Raw genomic sequence first — 15,125 nt, 5'->3', positions numbered from 1 at the left:
AAGTTGCTTCACTTTTGAGCGCGTGAGCTGGAGACTTCCCTGGGGGGGCTGGGAACGAGGGGTCTCGGGTTTGTTCCTCATCCCGACAGATCAATCAGCCGCCCTTGGGAAGGGCTCAGGGAGGGTGCCCTGGGCATCCTGGAGCGCACCTTCTCCCTGGGAGGGGGCGATACCCGCGGACCGAGGACCCGAGGGAGGGTCCGCGGACCGAGGACCCGAGGGAGGGTTCACGGCCCTCGGCCCCCGCAGGTGAGCGCGCCCGACCCCGGCCCGGCCCCGCCCCAGCCCCGCCCTGTCCTCCGGCCCCTCCCCTGAATCCCGGTGCCAGCGCGTGTCCCAGGAAGCTGCCGCTGACCCAGCATGGCCACGCGAGTCCAGCCGCTCCTGCCCGTCCTGTTGCTGCTCTGGGGGAGCTGCCTGTGCCCGCCCGCCCGCGCCGGGCTCTACTTCAGGGAGGGGCAGCACTGCTACAAACCAGCCCCGCGCAAGGCTCCCGGGCTCAGGTGAGCTTCGTTCCCCCGTTCCCCCGTTCCCCCCGGGGCTGGGGCAGCCCTCCGGCTACCCCCTGGAGCTGGAGCTGCCCCCCGGCCACCCCCTGGAGCTGGAGCTGCCCCCCGGCCACCCCCGGGAGCTGGGGCTGCCCCCCGTCCCCTCTGGAGCCGCCCCCATCCAGCCTCTCCTGGGAGAGCAGCCCGGGGGAAGGGCTGGCCGGGCGCAGCCGCAGCTCATGGAGCCCCAGCACCGCCCGGGTCGGGGGGTCCCCGGCGGTGCGGGGGGTCCCCGGGGCCGCTCTGTCCCCGCCGGGGTTGGCCGGGGGGGACACACGGGGACAGTGCCGGTCACGAGACCGCGGGGCAGGGCCCGGTCACGCGCTCCCGCCGGGCACTCGTTACGAAACTCCGCGGAATCCGCGATTTTTAAAAGAAACCCAGCCCCCTCACCTGGCCGGGGATGCCGGCGCTGTAGTTCCTCTTCCCTCCCCGCCGCAGGACGTACCCCCGCCCGCACGAGTACCTGGAGGTGTCGGCGCTGCCGCGGAGCTGGGACTGGAGGAACGTGGATGGAGTGAACTACGCGAGCACCACTCGGAACCAGCACATCCCGCAGTACTGCGGGTCCTGCTGGGCCCACGGCAGCACCAGCGCCCTGGCAGGTACGCCCTGCACCCCCCGCCCACCCGCCGGGCTGCCCGCGCCCCGGAATCCGTGGTTTTCGGAGGCCAGGGCAGCTTATCTTCACCTTACTGGCAGCTGGTGTAAGGACGAGGTGCCAAGTCACTGCAGCAAAAAACGGGGCCGAGATGTCTGTGAATACACCGGGAACAGTGGGAATGCCCAGGCTGAAGGGAAGGAGGTTTGGTTTCTGTAGGGAAAGCAAGTGGAGCGAGGCTGTCCCCACCCTCTCCAAACGGTGCGAGGGGGAGCACTGGCATGCTTAGAAACCTGTTTGCAGAAGGAATGTGTTCACAGCTCCTGCGGGTAAGAACTGGGGGTTCTGCCCTCTGCTCCGTGGCAGCAGCAGATGCACAAGCAGTTCTTGTGTCTCCCTCCCTTTTGTGGTACCTCAGCCTGTGCTGCAGCTGCAGAACAAGAAGTGCTCCAGCCGTGCCTGGGAATGAGGAAACGAAAGAAGTTGCCTCTTGTGGGACGGGCCCGAGGGGTATTTGCTTCAGGAGCCCGATTATTCAAACAAACTATCACAGCACACAGACAATCTGGTTTCAGCAGCAATCTTCGTATCAAACTTCTGCTTAGGAAAAGGGAAGTAGTGGTTTGCTACAGATGAAGTAAATTCTCTAGAGAGAACACATGATTTACATGCTGCAGAAATCCTGTTTGCATAGGGAGGCTGTAAGAAGATGGACTGTGAAGGACAGATAGAGGAAACTGTGCAGAAAGGGGAAGACAATGCAAGTGTGACCACACAGCAGGAATCATGAGGGATACATTCCTAAGAGGTACAAGAATTCAGATGTGTGATACCTGTCAGAATGTAGTGAAGTACTAGGACAGGTAAAATACAGCAACTTGTTAATTATATAACTTTGGTTAAAACTTAATATGTAGGTATGCCAACGTGTAGTTTTAAAAATCAGGGTTTTTTTTTTCTTAATTGTTGTGAGTAGTTTAAAGCATTCATTCCTTTTTTTTTTTCTTCATTAAGACTAGTCTGGCATAATAGTTCCCAGTTCTGTCAAGTATATTTGAATGTTGTTAGTACTAATAGGATTACAAGTACCAGGATGGCACAGTTAAGACTGTTAATGCAGGGTGAGAAGCAGTTTATAAATACCCATCAGGAAGCTTTTCTGCCAAGTAAGCTGATTTCTGACAAAATAAGGCAGCAGGGTGGCAATGCCTGTCTGAGATGGCAGGATGACAGTGAGATGTTGGTGTAACAGCAAGGAGTTAATTCTGAAAGCTTTTCCTTGCTTTAAGACTGTCTCAGAGCCAGTGACTTGTGTGGGCTTATGGCTGGCATGGGCTTAGGCATAAATCTCTGCTCTGTGAGAGATGCTGGTGAGAGCTGGTTTTATGATGTGTTTTTGAAAAGTCTTTGCTGTCAAAGCCACGAAACAGATCTGAAGTTTTCAGAAGCTTGAAGTAAAAGAGGTCTAGGGCTCTTCAAGGCTTTAGACAGATCTTACTCATCTGCATATTTTTGCTGAGTTTTTAGTGGAAAAAAAACCCCTTCTAATGGAAACCCCCACTTATAACTCAGCCTCTGGTTTGAATTAGGTCATGCCGTGCCTCAGTGCTGATAGTGGAGGGTTCTGCAACCACAAGCACTATTGTCTGCAAACAGCTACAGGTTCAAAGAAAAGGAGACAGTTTGAACACTACTTGCGAAGTGTAGCCACCCACATATTCCACTCACAAACCCCAATTTCTGCTCTTTACAGACAGAATCAACATAAAGAGGAAAGGAGCATGGCCCTCTGCCTACCTCTCTGTTCAGAACGTCATCGACTGTGCTGACGCCGGGTCCTGTGAAGGGGGAGACCACTCCGGGGTCTGGGTGTACGCCCACGACCACGGCATTCCCGACGAGACCTGCAACAACTACCAAGCCAAGGACCAAAGTATGGTGCCTTTGCTTTGCTGTAGGACACCTCTCCAGGTTTAATAGATCTTAGTATATTAAAAAAAAAAAAAGAGTTTATTGGGTTTTCAGAATACTGGTTGCTGCTGTTTGACTGACAGAACAGGTTTTCTTTACAGGCCTGTGTGTGTCTCTCCTTACTCCAGACAGACAGTGTAGCACTAAAACATGCCCAGGCAAGTTTGGACAGCTAAATTGTTTTAATTTAATCTCTTAAATCTGTGACACACAATATCTAATGTACTGAAATATTTACAAGTGTCACCTTAAGCTAAACAAAGGAGAAATTTAACCTTTGTCTGGTCATGTATGACTGGAATGATTTCTCTGTCTATGGAGAGGCATGTCCTCATCAAAGCATTTGTGTGTATGGACTGAAAAATAGTAACTAGAGATAGTAGGGACTTAAATTGTGGTTTTCAGAAAGGTATTTAGTTCACCAGAGAGAAGACATATTATTAATATTTGCCTCACACAAGTTAAAAAAAAACTTACCGTCCTATCATTAATTCACTTGAAGGAAAGCACCCTCCTGCAGTGATAATCTCAATTCTGTTTTACAGCGTGTAAGAAGTTCAACCAGTGTGGGACTTGTGTCACTTTTGGAGAATGTCACGTGATCAAGAACTACACTCTCTGGAAAGTTGCTGACTATGGGTCTGTCAGTGGACGAGAAAAAATGATGGCAGAAATCTACACTAATGGGCCAATTAGGTAAAAAAGAAAAATGTTTATCTACAAGTAATATTGGGGTAAAAATACCTGAAGCTCAGCCTAGTGACTGCAGTGTAGTTTTCCACTCTAGCATATGTGAGCAGCTCTGCACTGCTTTGCAGACTTCAGCTTGTTTGTACATCAACTGAGCTCAGAATTCAAAACTGTTTTGTAGCCAGGCCCCTGCCCTGATCCCCTGGTATAAAAACTCCTTTCTCTGCTTTATTACAGCTGTGGTATCATGGCTACTGAGAAGCTGGATGCCTACACAGGAGGCCTCTACACAGAGTACAACCCCTCTCCCACAGTGAATCACATCGTGTCCGTGGCCGGCTGGGGCGTGGAAAACGGGACAGAGTATTGGATTGTCCGGAACTCGTGGGGTGAACCCTGGGTAAGGAAGCAGGGGAACAAACACATCTGCAGGATCACTCTGGAGGGAAGGTGGGGCTTTTCACTTCCGGAGTAGAAGCTGCAGAGCTGGCCTGTGGATACAAAACTGAACTAGACTAACAGTTTAAAAATGAAACTTAACTAAACTGGAGACAAGGACATTCATCCAAAGCTACTTGATGTCAACTCAGTCCCAGATTCTGCCCTTCTGTGCAGCTCCTGTTGTGGGCAAATGTAAAATTACTTTAGCTGTAGGCAAGAATCAAGTCACACACCTGGAATGGATGAGTGGGATATAAATCCACCACAGCAGGCTGCCCCATGAATGCGGTGTTACACCTCCTCTTGAGTGAATGCCTACATTCACTTATAAATAATTCATATTTGGAAGACAGAACAGACTCAACAATCTACATTTTCTGTAGTTATGTTTTCTAATTTACAATGCAAATTCAATCCTTTACAGGGCGAAAGAGGGTGGCTGAGAATTGTGACAAGTGCCTACAAAGGTGGGAGAGGAGCAGACTACAATCTTGCTATTGAAGAGGACTGTACATATGGAGATCCTATACTTCCTTGATTCTACATTGTACATATCTGTTTAGGAATTACTTTGTTTGGAAGCTTCCCCACACAGCCTTCTTTTGTCTAAGACTCTCTCACAGTTCCACACCATCAGGCAGTTCTGCAAAATTAGCCCAGATAGCACCACACAAGTGCTTCAAAAAATACAGAGCTGCCTTGAGATAGTTATTTACAATTAATTTGCCCGTGAAAGAGTTGTCTGTCTTGATGCACAGTATTGAAATCATACTGACTTAATAATCACAGAACCTGTATGTGTAAATATCTATTTTTTTTAAATACAAATTATGTAGGCGTACTGGAAAGGAAAAAGTATACTCAATATTTGGGTCTAGAGCTTATTTTAAATTCTCTGACAGTACTGAGATGATGCAAAAAACAAAACTAATTCTGGACATGATAAATTAAAAAACTAAATCCCCTTTTTCCTTGGCCTCCTGGTGAAATGAGGTGGTGGAAATGCATGTAGTTGCTTTTATCCATCAAAATGATATAATGGGAATTACTTTGATCAAAAGATAGTCTAAACATTTCTTAATTAGTCTTTGCTCAAATTCCTTGCTTTAATCTGTGATTGACTGTGCCATTTTTCTCCTAGAGGCAAAGGATAAATTGCCATAACTCAGAACTCCTCACTAATTTGAAGAAATGAGGCAAATTCCCTTCCTTAGTCTTTTAAGTGACAAATCAGTGCCATATCAAATGTTACTAACTGGCATTGTTAATTGCATTTAATAAACACTTTTTCTCACAACTGACTGGATATTTATTATAAGAGCTTATTAATTCCTGTGCTTGGTTGTCTCCCCCTGTTCTGCTTAAGCTGTCTTAGGTCTAGACCAGCTGCCCAAAGCTTATCCAGGATGGTGCTGCTTTTACTGGATTTTTACTTGTGAAAGGCCTGACTGACAACAGTCAGAGTTCAGAAATTAAACCACTGGCTGCTGTCTCAAGAATTATCAGGGTAGCTCAGAATTCCATAAATGAATAACGAAACTTTGAAAGATATCTCTGGAAAAGAAAAAACACCTTTATTTAAAGGTAATTCATATTCTCGGGTGTATCCCCCACTGTTTGGCATCAACCAGGACAGAGCAGAGATAATTATAAAAACAAAGCCACAAGAAGCAGTAATGAAACTTCTGCACACATTCATCTTCTTGGACAGCAGTGGAATTCTGACATGGTAATTAAACTTACCAGTAACATCTGATGCATCTATTTACCAAAAAATAGATTCTGAAAGGTAACACACACATAGAGTTCATATCCCACTAGAAAACTATCCTTGATTGTTACAACTCCACTTGTGTTGCACAAAATGGTTTTTTTCATAGCAGTAAATATGTAGGATATTTAGAATTCTAATAGAATGCAAAGGGGAGAAAGAGGCATTGGGGCTTCTCTGCTGCACAGAGCTAATCACACAAATCCCTTTTTTTACAGCTTGCAATATCAAAGCCTAAAGCATTCAAGATGTATTCAGAGAATTCTCTCCAAAGTGTTTTTAGTAGGAACTACCTTCCCCACTGTTCAGGTTCTGGGCATTACACAAAGAATGAGTGCCAAATTCACTAAGTAACAAAAATAACGTTCTTTTAAACAAATCTGTTTCTCTCTTGCTCTCCCCTTCAGAACATTCAGATTTATACTGATTTGTGGAACAACAGAAAATCCTTCAGTATTACTCCATTTGCTAAATTACATTAACAGTTCTCTGATAGGAAATACAAACAGTCCTCTGACAGGAACTTCAAGGTCACCACACAAGTCAATCAAATGCCCTTCAGCCCTTTCCTCCTTGTTTTTTGTTAGTTTTGTTGGCTTTGTTGTTGTTTTCTTTCTGCTGCTGCATTGCCCAGTTATAGAACCCTACTGGTGGAGAGCATGGCAAAGTAGTGATCATGTGCTCTGCAGTCTTGATACTTTCCACTGCTTAGTTCATCATAATAAAGTTAGATTTGCAATGAGCTTAAAAAGAAAAAAAAAAAAAAGACAGTGTTCAGTACATTACTCCGAGTCAGTAATTTATCTGCTTGCATGTAGATTTCTGCATTATGTAAATAATTAGAATTTTAGGGTCTGGAAAATGTTTTTGTTTTAGGATAGGAGAGCATTATGACAGAATACAGTGTATTATGACAGACTACTTCCCTTCCTCTCCTTTCCTTACTGCAATGCTAGTTCTCAAAAACCAGTATTTATCTCCAGTTCCTCACTGCTACCCCCAGATTCTTGATTTCAGGAAAATTCCTAAACATAGGCCCCTAAAAGGGAAGTTGTCTGTCAAAATATCTGGCAGTAATTTTAAGCAATCCTCCTCCTAAACATTATTTACAGTTGTAACATACACAAATGGAAGCAGGTGTGCAAGGAATAAATGGACTTACCTATGAACTCAGTGACAGGATCATGTTCACCTTCTGTTTTTATAGTACCTGCAATACTTTCGTTCTCCAAGATTGGAAGAAAAAGCTGTACAAAGTCTGAGGTATATGGAGGAGCAATCACATCAAGCACCTGAAACAGCAGACAAAACCAGATTACTCTTCCACTTACAGGGGTAGGAGGGACAATATTTAATTCACATACTAGTCTTGAAAGCATACAAGTAGTTGTACTTAGGACCTCTTGTTCTCCATACAAATAATTAGCTATGTATTCTTGAAGTACTCTGTCCAGTACCTTATTAATTCCAGAAGTCAGGAATTAGTAGGACTATATCACATCCTTGTGAATACTGATACACGTACATAGCTCAGAATTTGATCTCAGAACTTGAAACATTTCTGAATCCAAGGCAAGCTGATTTAATATCCAAACACATACAACCAATATTAAACTTTATCTCTAGATGTCAGTAAATGCAGTTTTTGCCGCTGACCTCTGTCACAAAGTATCTGATGAGCGAGATATCCGTGTCCAGCTTCTCCAGGCATTTGCGGATGTAGCTGACAACAGGCAGGACGTACCCTCGGCTGAGCAAGTGCACCATCCTGTCCAAGAGAGTCTTCTTCAATTCCAGCTGGTGGTGCAGGGAGGGAAGAACCATCAGATCAGAACTTCCTCTCAGAAGCCTTCGATTTTTATTGCTTCAATATCTGATATGTTACATTTTAACCATGACCACAGTCCTAAACTAAGCTCTCCAAACTGCTCTGACAGCAAAAGCCATTAACTTCAATAAGTGTAACTAATATGAAGGAACACAAATACTGCATCTTTTGAGAGTCACCTGCTCCATCACATCCAGCTGGGAATGTTCTGTTTCAAAGAGCTTGACAAGAAGTTGTAGGACTTGGGGATGAAGCAGCTGATGGCATGTACTGATCTGCAAACAAGGCAGCAAAGTCAGATGCTCAGAACTGCAATTTAAAAACCAATGCAGCAGTCTTTATTAGACAAGTTTACATTGATGTTCAGTGCCAAATGGAAATTCATTTAGAGAACTATTCTACCATTTCTTTCTTTGATGCCCAAGTTTTCCTAGTGTAAATAATGCTGGGCTGAAAAAAACAAATAATTAACTCTGAATAGATTCATCTCTGTATTTAGTGATTTACTGCAAACAACAGGCATTCAATGGACTGGTTGTTACAAGCATCAAAATTGTTCTTGCTCTCCAGCAAAGCTTTAGATACGCTCTTACCTCATCTAATAGTGCCAGGTGAACTGGAGTGTGATCAGTCTGCAGCTGGAAGTATCGTGGTTCTGACACTGTCCAATCCACCCACTTCAGCACACCCATAGCCACCACTGGGAACCTAGAGAAAGAGAGATCACTTCAGCACAGGAGCATGAAAAATAAATGAAAGCTTTACTGGGAAGACAAAGTAATCTGTCACCTTTTCCCAGTGGCACAGAAAAGCATGTTCTGTGACCCAAAGATGACAAGCTGTGTGTGAAAGGCAGGATTTATGTCTTCATGGGAGATTCCAAAGAGTCAGATGGACAATTCTGAAAGCTGCTTTCAGACCACATCTTCACATATTCTACAGCGAGGATGCCCTCACAGAGTAGCCCATAAAGACATCTCCCTTTAGCAGCACTGCCTCTCCTAAATAATACTTTTCTTCCAACAACTGAAGCTTGGGACCAGCCTCTCTGCTCACCTGATGCACTGATAGAGGGTGCTCAGCTCTGCAACCAACTCTGATGCTCCTTTGTTCTCATTGCAACACAGATTGTGAACAGTTTCGATGGCTTTTGAAGTTGACTTGAGTTCATCCTTGTTTATGCTGACTCTCTTGTTCTGAAAAATTATTGCAAAGTTTGAATGCAAGAGTTGTGAATATACTTTTATGGTAGTATTTGATCATCAGGTTCTACATTCTTTAGTCAGTTCTACATTCTTCAGTCTGGCAGTTGAAGCCAGAAACAGTTTATATTCAAATAAGTAACTTCATGACCACACGTTTCCTGCAGCACAGTCAGGCTGCTGTAGGTAAAAATAATGTTATTCACAGAGCTGAGCATTACCTTTTTCCACATCTCTACCACACTGGCTGCATAAGCCAGTATGTGAATATATTTATGTTTGTGGTCCTGGTTGATCTTAGCCCCTGGCTTAAACAAGGACTGCATGAAGAGGTCCAGAAAGGCAGGTACTCGAATCTGTGAAGAAAATGAATTGTCTGTCAGAGCCTGAGAATTAGGACAGGTGATTAAAAATACAGTTTTCACATCTGATATATCTAACATAGAAAGAGGTAACACACACTTCCCCTTGAGAGTAGGTTAGACAGTTTTCTGAAGAGACCCAGAATTTTATGGATAAAAAATAAAAATTAAAAAAAAAGGAAAACAGAATTACAGACTATATTGCTGAAGTATTTAAATGCCATCATATTTGTTACCATAATTCATGTTAGAATGAGGCAGTGAGAAATATGAAATGTGTCATTTAGGTCTGCTTATAAGAAACTGCAGAAGTGGGCAGGTTTTTGATCAAAAGATTTAATTCCTTGCCATCTTTATCTCCTCTTGCAAATTTCTTTAATTTAACTATATGTAAAAGGACAGCTTGGAATAATTAAAAAAAACAACAAAAAATACCAAGAAGGTAATGCAAAACAGAATACAAGTAGCAGTTTCATATTTAAACATTACTTACAATTATGTAATTGGGACGAGTGCTAATATAATTTTTGTGTCCATACAACACTTAGCACAACAAGACATCACGTTTCTGAGTGCTACTGCAATAGAAGTAAGTATCAGAGGTTATAAACAGGTAACTACTAACCAGTTCTACTGGAGGTGGGTCCATGCTTGTAAACATTTTGAACAGGACAGTGATATCTGCTGGATTCAGAGCTCCTTTGGACAGCATTGCACCAAGAGCCTGACATGCTCGGGGATAGGAGGCTGCAGTACCCAGTGCTAGAGTGATCTGACTGGCATCATGGCCTCTGCATGAAGAGCAGACACACACAGTGACTTATTTTCTTAATTCAGTGACTTATTCTCTTAATTCAGACATTTTAGTTTAAGCCTCACTGTGTCAACAGGTCACATCCTTTGGAATGCAATGCCTTAGGGCTGAACCCCTTGTTCTGGGTAAGTACAGAAATAGGCCTGTATGTTTGTTTTTAAGATGTTCATAGAATAGTAAAAATACATATTTCTTAGTAGACAGAAACTTCACTTCTTTGCTTTTCCAATTCCAGGTCGCCTGGGTACAGGGCACTGAACTTTTCTGCTGTTCTACAGACGAAAGCCTGCTACAAGAGCTGCTGTGCTGCAGCTAAGGATTCTCCTTTTGCCAGTAAAAGGTAACTAAGATGAGCAAAAGACAGCAGTTTGCAGATTCTGTTGCCTTATATTTTAACTAATAGTGTACTTCCCACTTACTTCTCATGGGCGTATCGCTGCACCTCCTGAGCGATCCTCCTGACAGCCGACCCTCCCTGCTCCTCCTGAGCCAGGATGGACATCATGGACTGGGCAAAAAGGTAAGTGTGTTCCCCATGGCACACCATCTTCTGTGAAAGCACACAGCACAAAGCTTACCAGTCAGCAAGGAACTTCCCAGTGTGCTGCTGTGGTTACATTGTCGTGAGAGCGAAGGGCAAAAACAAACGGCAAAATTGCAAAGGAAAAAAAACAAACAAGACAACACACAAAAAACTAAGCAACAAAACCAAAAACCCAACAGCCAAGAAGAAGGTACTGATAGAATAAAGCACTGATACCAAGCATGAAGAAATGGCTAAATTGAGAACTTCATTTCTTAAATGCCAAAATTGAGAGGGAAATCTCTGTTACTTACACTCGGTACTTTCTCTGCAGTATTTAAACAGTATGAGAAGTACAAAGTCACTCAAAAATCATCAGGTTATTTCACAACATATGAACATATGCTGGGTTGATTCAGGTGGCAGCTTTCACATTGATGTGGATGATAAAATAATTATTGTAATTTGCCAAGGGTCTGACAAGACTGATCTTAGCATTTCACATTAAATGTGAAAGATGACATTTCTACCTTCACCTTTGTACAATCCATTTAATAAATATAAGAAGCATCATAGTCAACCCAAGGAATTCCTGGTCACAGAACAACCAAAAAGCATAGATTTCTGGGTTTTAACTCAGATACACCTTCTCAAGATTTTGTAGGAAATCAAGATTGTCTACGATCTCACACTGATCTGTATCTCCTAACCAGAAAGGAAAACACTTCTTTTTCCACATAAAAAGGAAAAAAACCAAAACCTCAAAAAAAAACCCCAACAAAAACAAACAAGCAAACAAAACCCCCAAAAACAACTTACAGCAAACTCAGGGAGGTTTTTTTCAAGGTTTTCTTCTCCTCCATCCAAAATTGTTGCCAGAGATGTACGCAGGACTCTGGAAAATACTTCTAATTGCTGACATGCTGTTGAAACACTGGTTATTTCCCCTTGATATCCAGCATCAGATATAAGCTACAAAAACATCATAAAAAACTTGTTATTTATATTTCAGATATCCTAACGAGTCTAGAAGAATATACAAAATGCAAGATTCACCTTGCATACACTTAGTGGAATTACGTACATATCGTAGTTTACAGAAAAGGAAACCAATAAAGATGTAGCAAAAATAAACCATAATAATATAAACTATTTCAGAGCACAGCAAGATACAACGCTTTTTGTCCTAGAAACATATAAAAGTGATTGAAATGTTCCACTGCACCAGAAACCCAGGATTTTCAAATACAGATCAAAGGGAAAAAACCAAACAAACCAACAAAAAAATTCCAAAATTCCACAGCTAATATTTGAAGCCAAAACAACTAGCCCTTTATGAATATTCTTATTTATTAGACTTGAGTGTAGTACCTTCACAGTAAAATTAAGCATTAAACAGTCAGGATGGGCTTCAGCCAATTTGTAAAAGAGATCTCTCCACGTTGTATGTGCTATCATTTGCTCGAGCCAGGCTGGAGTCTGAAAAGATTAGAGCAACAGAGAGAAACTTAACAATATATAGTTCTCAAGATCATTAAAAGTAAGGCTTTTATCTCTCAGGAGTCCTGTGAGTTGTTCTACAAAAAATTTATTACAAAGGATGCACATCAAGTTTCCAAGTTCTCTAAACCTCTGAGGACTACCAAAGAGTTTTGAAGATACCATTTCCCTTCCCCCACCATCTGCTACTCCATCAGATGAAGGCATTTAGGGAGGACCCACTCGAGCAGAGACAGCAACATGGATTCCATGCACACCTCTCCTTCCTCTGTAAAGATGGAATCTGCTTTCCGAGGGTCAAAATGCTTGATAAGTAAGCTCTTTAAATGGTTTTCTACAGTCTCCTGAACTTGCATTGGCTCAACACCTGTAGAGAAGGAATAGAAAACTTGGCAGATGCAATCCAATCAAACATGGCAGCAACACCTTACATTTTCCAGTGAGAACAGAAACTACTCCCAAATTTACCAACACAGAGAGGATCAGAGGAGAGACATCAGTTCTACTGTTGAGCCATACTGATACAGACAGATTTACAGATTCTCCACCTTTTTTCCTAAATGTTTAGGATGATAGGCAGGTCACACTAGTCCCTTTCTCTCACCCTCCTCATCAGACACACAAACAGCAATGTCAGCCATCCCAAAGTACTGGGCATGATACCAAAATGCAAGTGTACCTTAACCACAAAAGGGATCAGCAGGGTTGGGGAACAAACCCACCCCACTACAGACTAAAGTTCATCCTTTTAATATACTGACCATCAGTAGCTTTGATAGTCTTCTATAAAACAATATACAAATAGTAGCAAGTAGTTCTATGTTTCTGAACTCAGAGAATAGTAATTCTGGTAATTTGTAAACAAAAGTTTACACTAGCTATGGGACAGAGATACCACAAGATAATGCTGAATATGTCTTGCAAGAGGCTTAATATGTAATTGTTGTCTCAGAGAATACAGCTTCTCTATATGAGAACCCTTAGTGTAACCATTGATGCACTAAGAAGGAACAGTAACTAGCAACAAGGTAATTGCTTTTTAAATTTAAATTATTTAATTCTATTACAAAACATCAAATATTTCTAACACTATCTGTGTAATAGCCCCCTTACCCTTTGGGTGAAAACAAAAAGAAACTATCTTATGCAGTTGTTTCAACTACAAAACCCCTTTATAACACAGTCTGTTAGCATTTCAAACTGTTTGTCAACAGTTTACTTCATTATTCTCTGAGCAGAATAAACATATTATTATAAAGGGTTTAGCCACATAGTAGATGACAACTTTATAACAATCCATTTCCTATATATGATCAAATTTGCTATTGATTCAGATATTTCTGACAAAAGAAAGACTACAGACCCAAACTATACTGTATCACTTATTGTACCTGTTTGAATGAGCCACTCTGCCAGCAAATTTACAGTCTGTGCCACTGCAGTGTAGTTTTCAGAGAGGAGCTGGATTACATTCTCTGGAGAACCTCCTGCCTGGAAATATCTGATAAAAGGATTACAAAAGAACTATTTGAGTCAAATCGAAAAGTAAAAACCAATTGAACTCTAAATAAAGGGAAAACAATAGCACCATTTGTACATTTTCACATGCACTTCCATACAAAGTGACAACATCACACCTCTAACACACATAATGTGCTCCATAACACACTTCATGTCACACTCACCTCTTCAACGTGTTAAAGATAGATGGCTCCATTATATAGTCAGGGGTTGAAAATTTCTTCAGGCACTCTTGCTGGACTTCAGCATCATCTTCTCCCTCCCCATCCTCATCATCTTGCTGTTCACAAGCACAGTCGAGTCACACCCCTCTCCTGTCCTTTCTCCCCCCATACTATTTAGGCCACTTTTCCCCACAGAAACACATCCGCCTGCTCCCCGCACGAACAGAGCTTCTTAATGGAGAATCACAGAATCACTGAGGTTGGAGAAGACCTCTGAGACCACCCTGTGCCCGATGCCCACTTTTGTCACCCAGCCCTGAGCACTGAGTGCCACGTCCAGTTGTTCCTTGGACACCTGCGGGGATGGAGACTCCAAACCTCCCTGGGCATCCCACTCCAATGTCTAATCACCCCTTCCGCGAAGAAATTCTTCCTAATGTCCAACCTAACCCTCCCCTGGCACACCTTAAGCCTGTGTCCTCTCGTCCTGTCGCTGGTTGCCTGGGAGCAGAGCCCGACCCCCACCCGGCTACAGCCTCCTTCCAGGTGGTGGCAGAGAGGGATAAGGTGACCAAGTTTCAGGTTTTGCAGCTGGATCCCTCCCTGTAGCCCCCATCCAGCCCCAGGCCACACCGCCCGCACCGGCACTGGGCGCTCCTCGCCTCAGCTCGGAGCCGCTCTGGGACCCGCCCGGGGCTGCCCCTCGGCCCCGCTCCCGGGGCTCCCCCGGGCCCTCACCGCGCCCCCGTCCGCCTCGCTGCCCCACTCGGCCGCGCTGCCCTCGAAATAATCGGCGTCCTCCATGGCTCCTCCCGGCTCCTCCCGCAGCCGGAACGGGCGGGGCGGTGCCCGGGCGGCGGCGCGGGGACGGGGCGGCCGCCATGGGCGGCGGGAGCCCGGGATGGGCGGCGCGGGGAGCCCGGGATGGGCGGCGCGGGGAGCCCGGGATGGGCGGCGCGGGGAGCTTGGACACCCTCGGGACAGGGGCTCGTCCCGGGCACGGCCTGCTGGGAGACGGGCGGGACACGGCACAGTCGGGGGGGAGCAACGTCAGGGGGAAAAAGGAGCCCTGCCCTGCCCTGCCAGACCTCCCAGAGCCTCCCAGCGCAGCGACAATCGGACGGAAATTGCAAGGGAAGAGGGAAAAATGGGATGTGCAGCTCCATGGGATGTGCTGTTCCATGAGATG

The 15,125-nt window shown here is 44.3% G+C and overlaps 2 protein-coding genes across 2 annotated transcripts; one reads left to right on the top strand and one right to left on the bottom strand.

Annotated features, from left to right (window-relative positions):
* The first annotated feature begins 313 nt into the window (after window positions 1-313).
* Window positions 314-5,552, top strand: CTSZ (cathepsin Z). The gene is made up of 6 exons (XM_027710653.2): window positions 314-503; window positions 990-1,153; window positions 2,903-3,082; window positions 3,666-3,816; window positions 4,048-4,210; window positions 4,676-5,552. Exons 1-6 carry the CDS (start codon window positions 361-363, stop codon window positions 4,787-4,789), a joined length of 915 nt encoding a protein of 304 aa, XP_027566454.1. The 5' UTR covers window positions 314-360; the 3' UTR covers window positions 4,790-5,552.
* A 252-nt stretch (window positions 5,553-5,804) lies between these two features.
* NELFCD (negative elongation factor complex member C/D) lies at window positions 5,805-14,773 on the bottom strand. The gene is made up of 15 exons (XM_027710651.2): window positions 14,675-14,773; window positions 13,937-14,052; window positions 13,643-13,752; window positions 12,509-12,618; window positions 12,123-12,230; window positions 11,571-11,723; window positions 10,648-10,778; window positions 10,040-10,205; window positions 9,274-9,408; window positions 8,907-9,046; window positions 8,444-8,558; window positions 8,030-8,125; window positions 7,679-7,819; window positions 7,185-7,314; window positions 5,805-6,765 (listed from the first exon to the last, which is right to left on the bottom strand). The coding sequence occupies exons 1-15, from the start codon at window positions 14,738-14,740 to the stop codon at window positions 6,731-6,733; spliced, it is 1,752 nt and encodes a 583-aa protein (XP_027566452.1). The 5' UTR covers window positions 14,741-14,773; the 3' UTR covers window positions 5,805-6,730.
* Between the last annotated feature and the right edge of the window lie 352 nt (window positions 14,774-15,125).

The sequence above is a fragment of the Pipra filicauda genome, unplaced genomic scaffold (genome assembly GCF_003945595.2).
Source record: "Pipra filicauda isolate LSUMZ 115617 unplaced genomic scaffold, ASM394559v2 scaffold13_size5146498_pilon, whole genome shotgun sequence".
NCBI lineage: Eukaryota > Metazoa > Chordata > Aves > Passeriformes > Pipridae > Pipra > Pipra filicauda.
Note: the sequence above shows the minus strand (reverse complement) of the source record. Positions and strands in the feature narration are given on the sequence as shown.

Coding starts and splice junctions, on each gene's coding strand:
- NELFCD (XM_027710651.2), bottom strand. CDS start 14,740: ATGGAGGACGCCGATTATTTCGAGGGCAGCGCGGCCGAGTGGGGCAGC. Junction 9,409..10,039: donor ACCCACCTCCAGTAGAACTG/GTTAGTAGTTAC, acceptor TTTTCTTCACAG/ATTCGAGTACCTGCCTTTCT. Junction 7,820..8,029: donor AGCTGGATGTGATGGAGCAG/GTGACTCTCAAA, acceptor CTGCACCACCAG/CTGGAATTGAAGAAGACTCT.
- CTSZ (XM_027710653.2), top strand. CDS start 361: ATGGCCACGCGAGTCCAGCCGCTCCTGCCCGTCCTGTTGCTGCTCTGG. Junction 1,154..2,902: donor CAGCACCAGCGCCCTGGCAG/GTACGCCCTGCA, acceptor TGCTCTTTACAG/ACAGAATCAACATAAAGAGG. Junction 3,083..3,665: donor CTACCAAGCCAAGGACCAAA/GTATGGTGCCTT, acceptor TCTGTTTTACAG/CGTGTAAGAAGTTCAACCAG.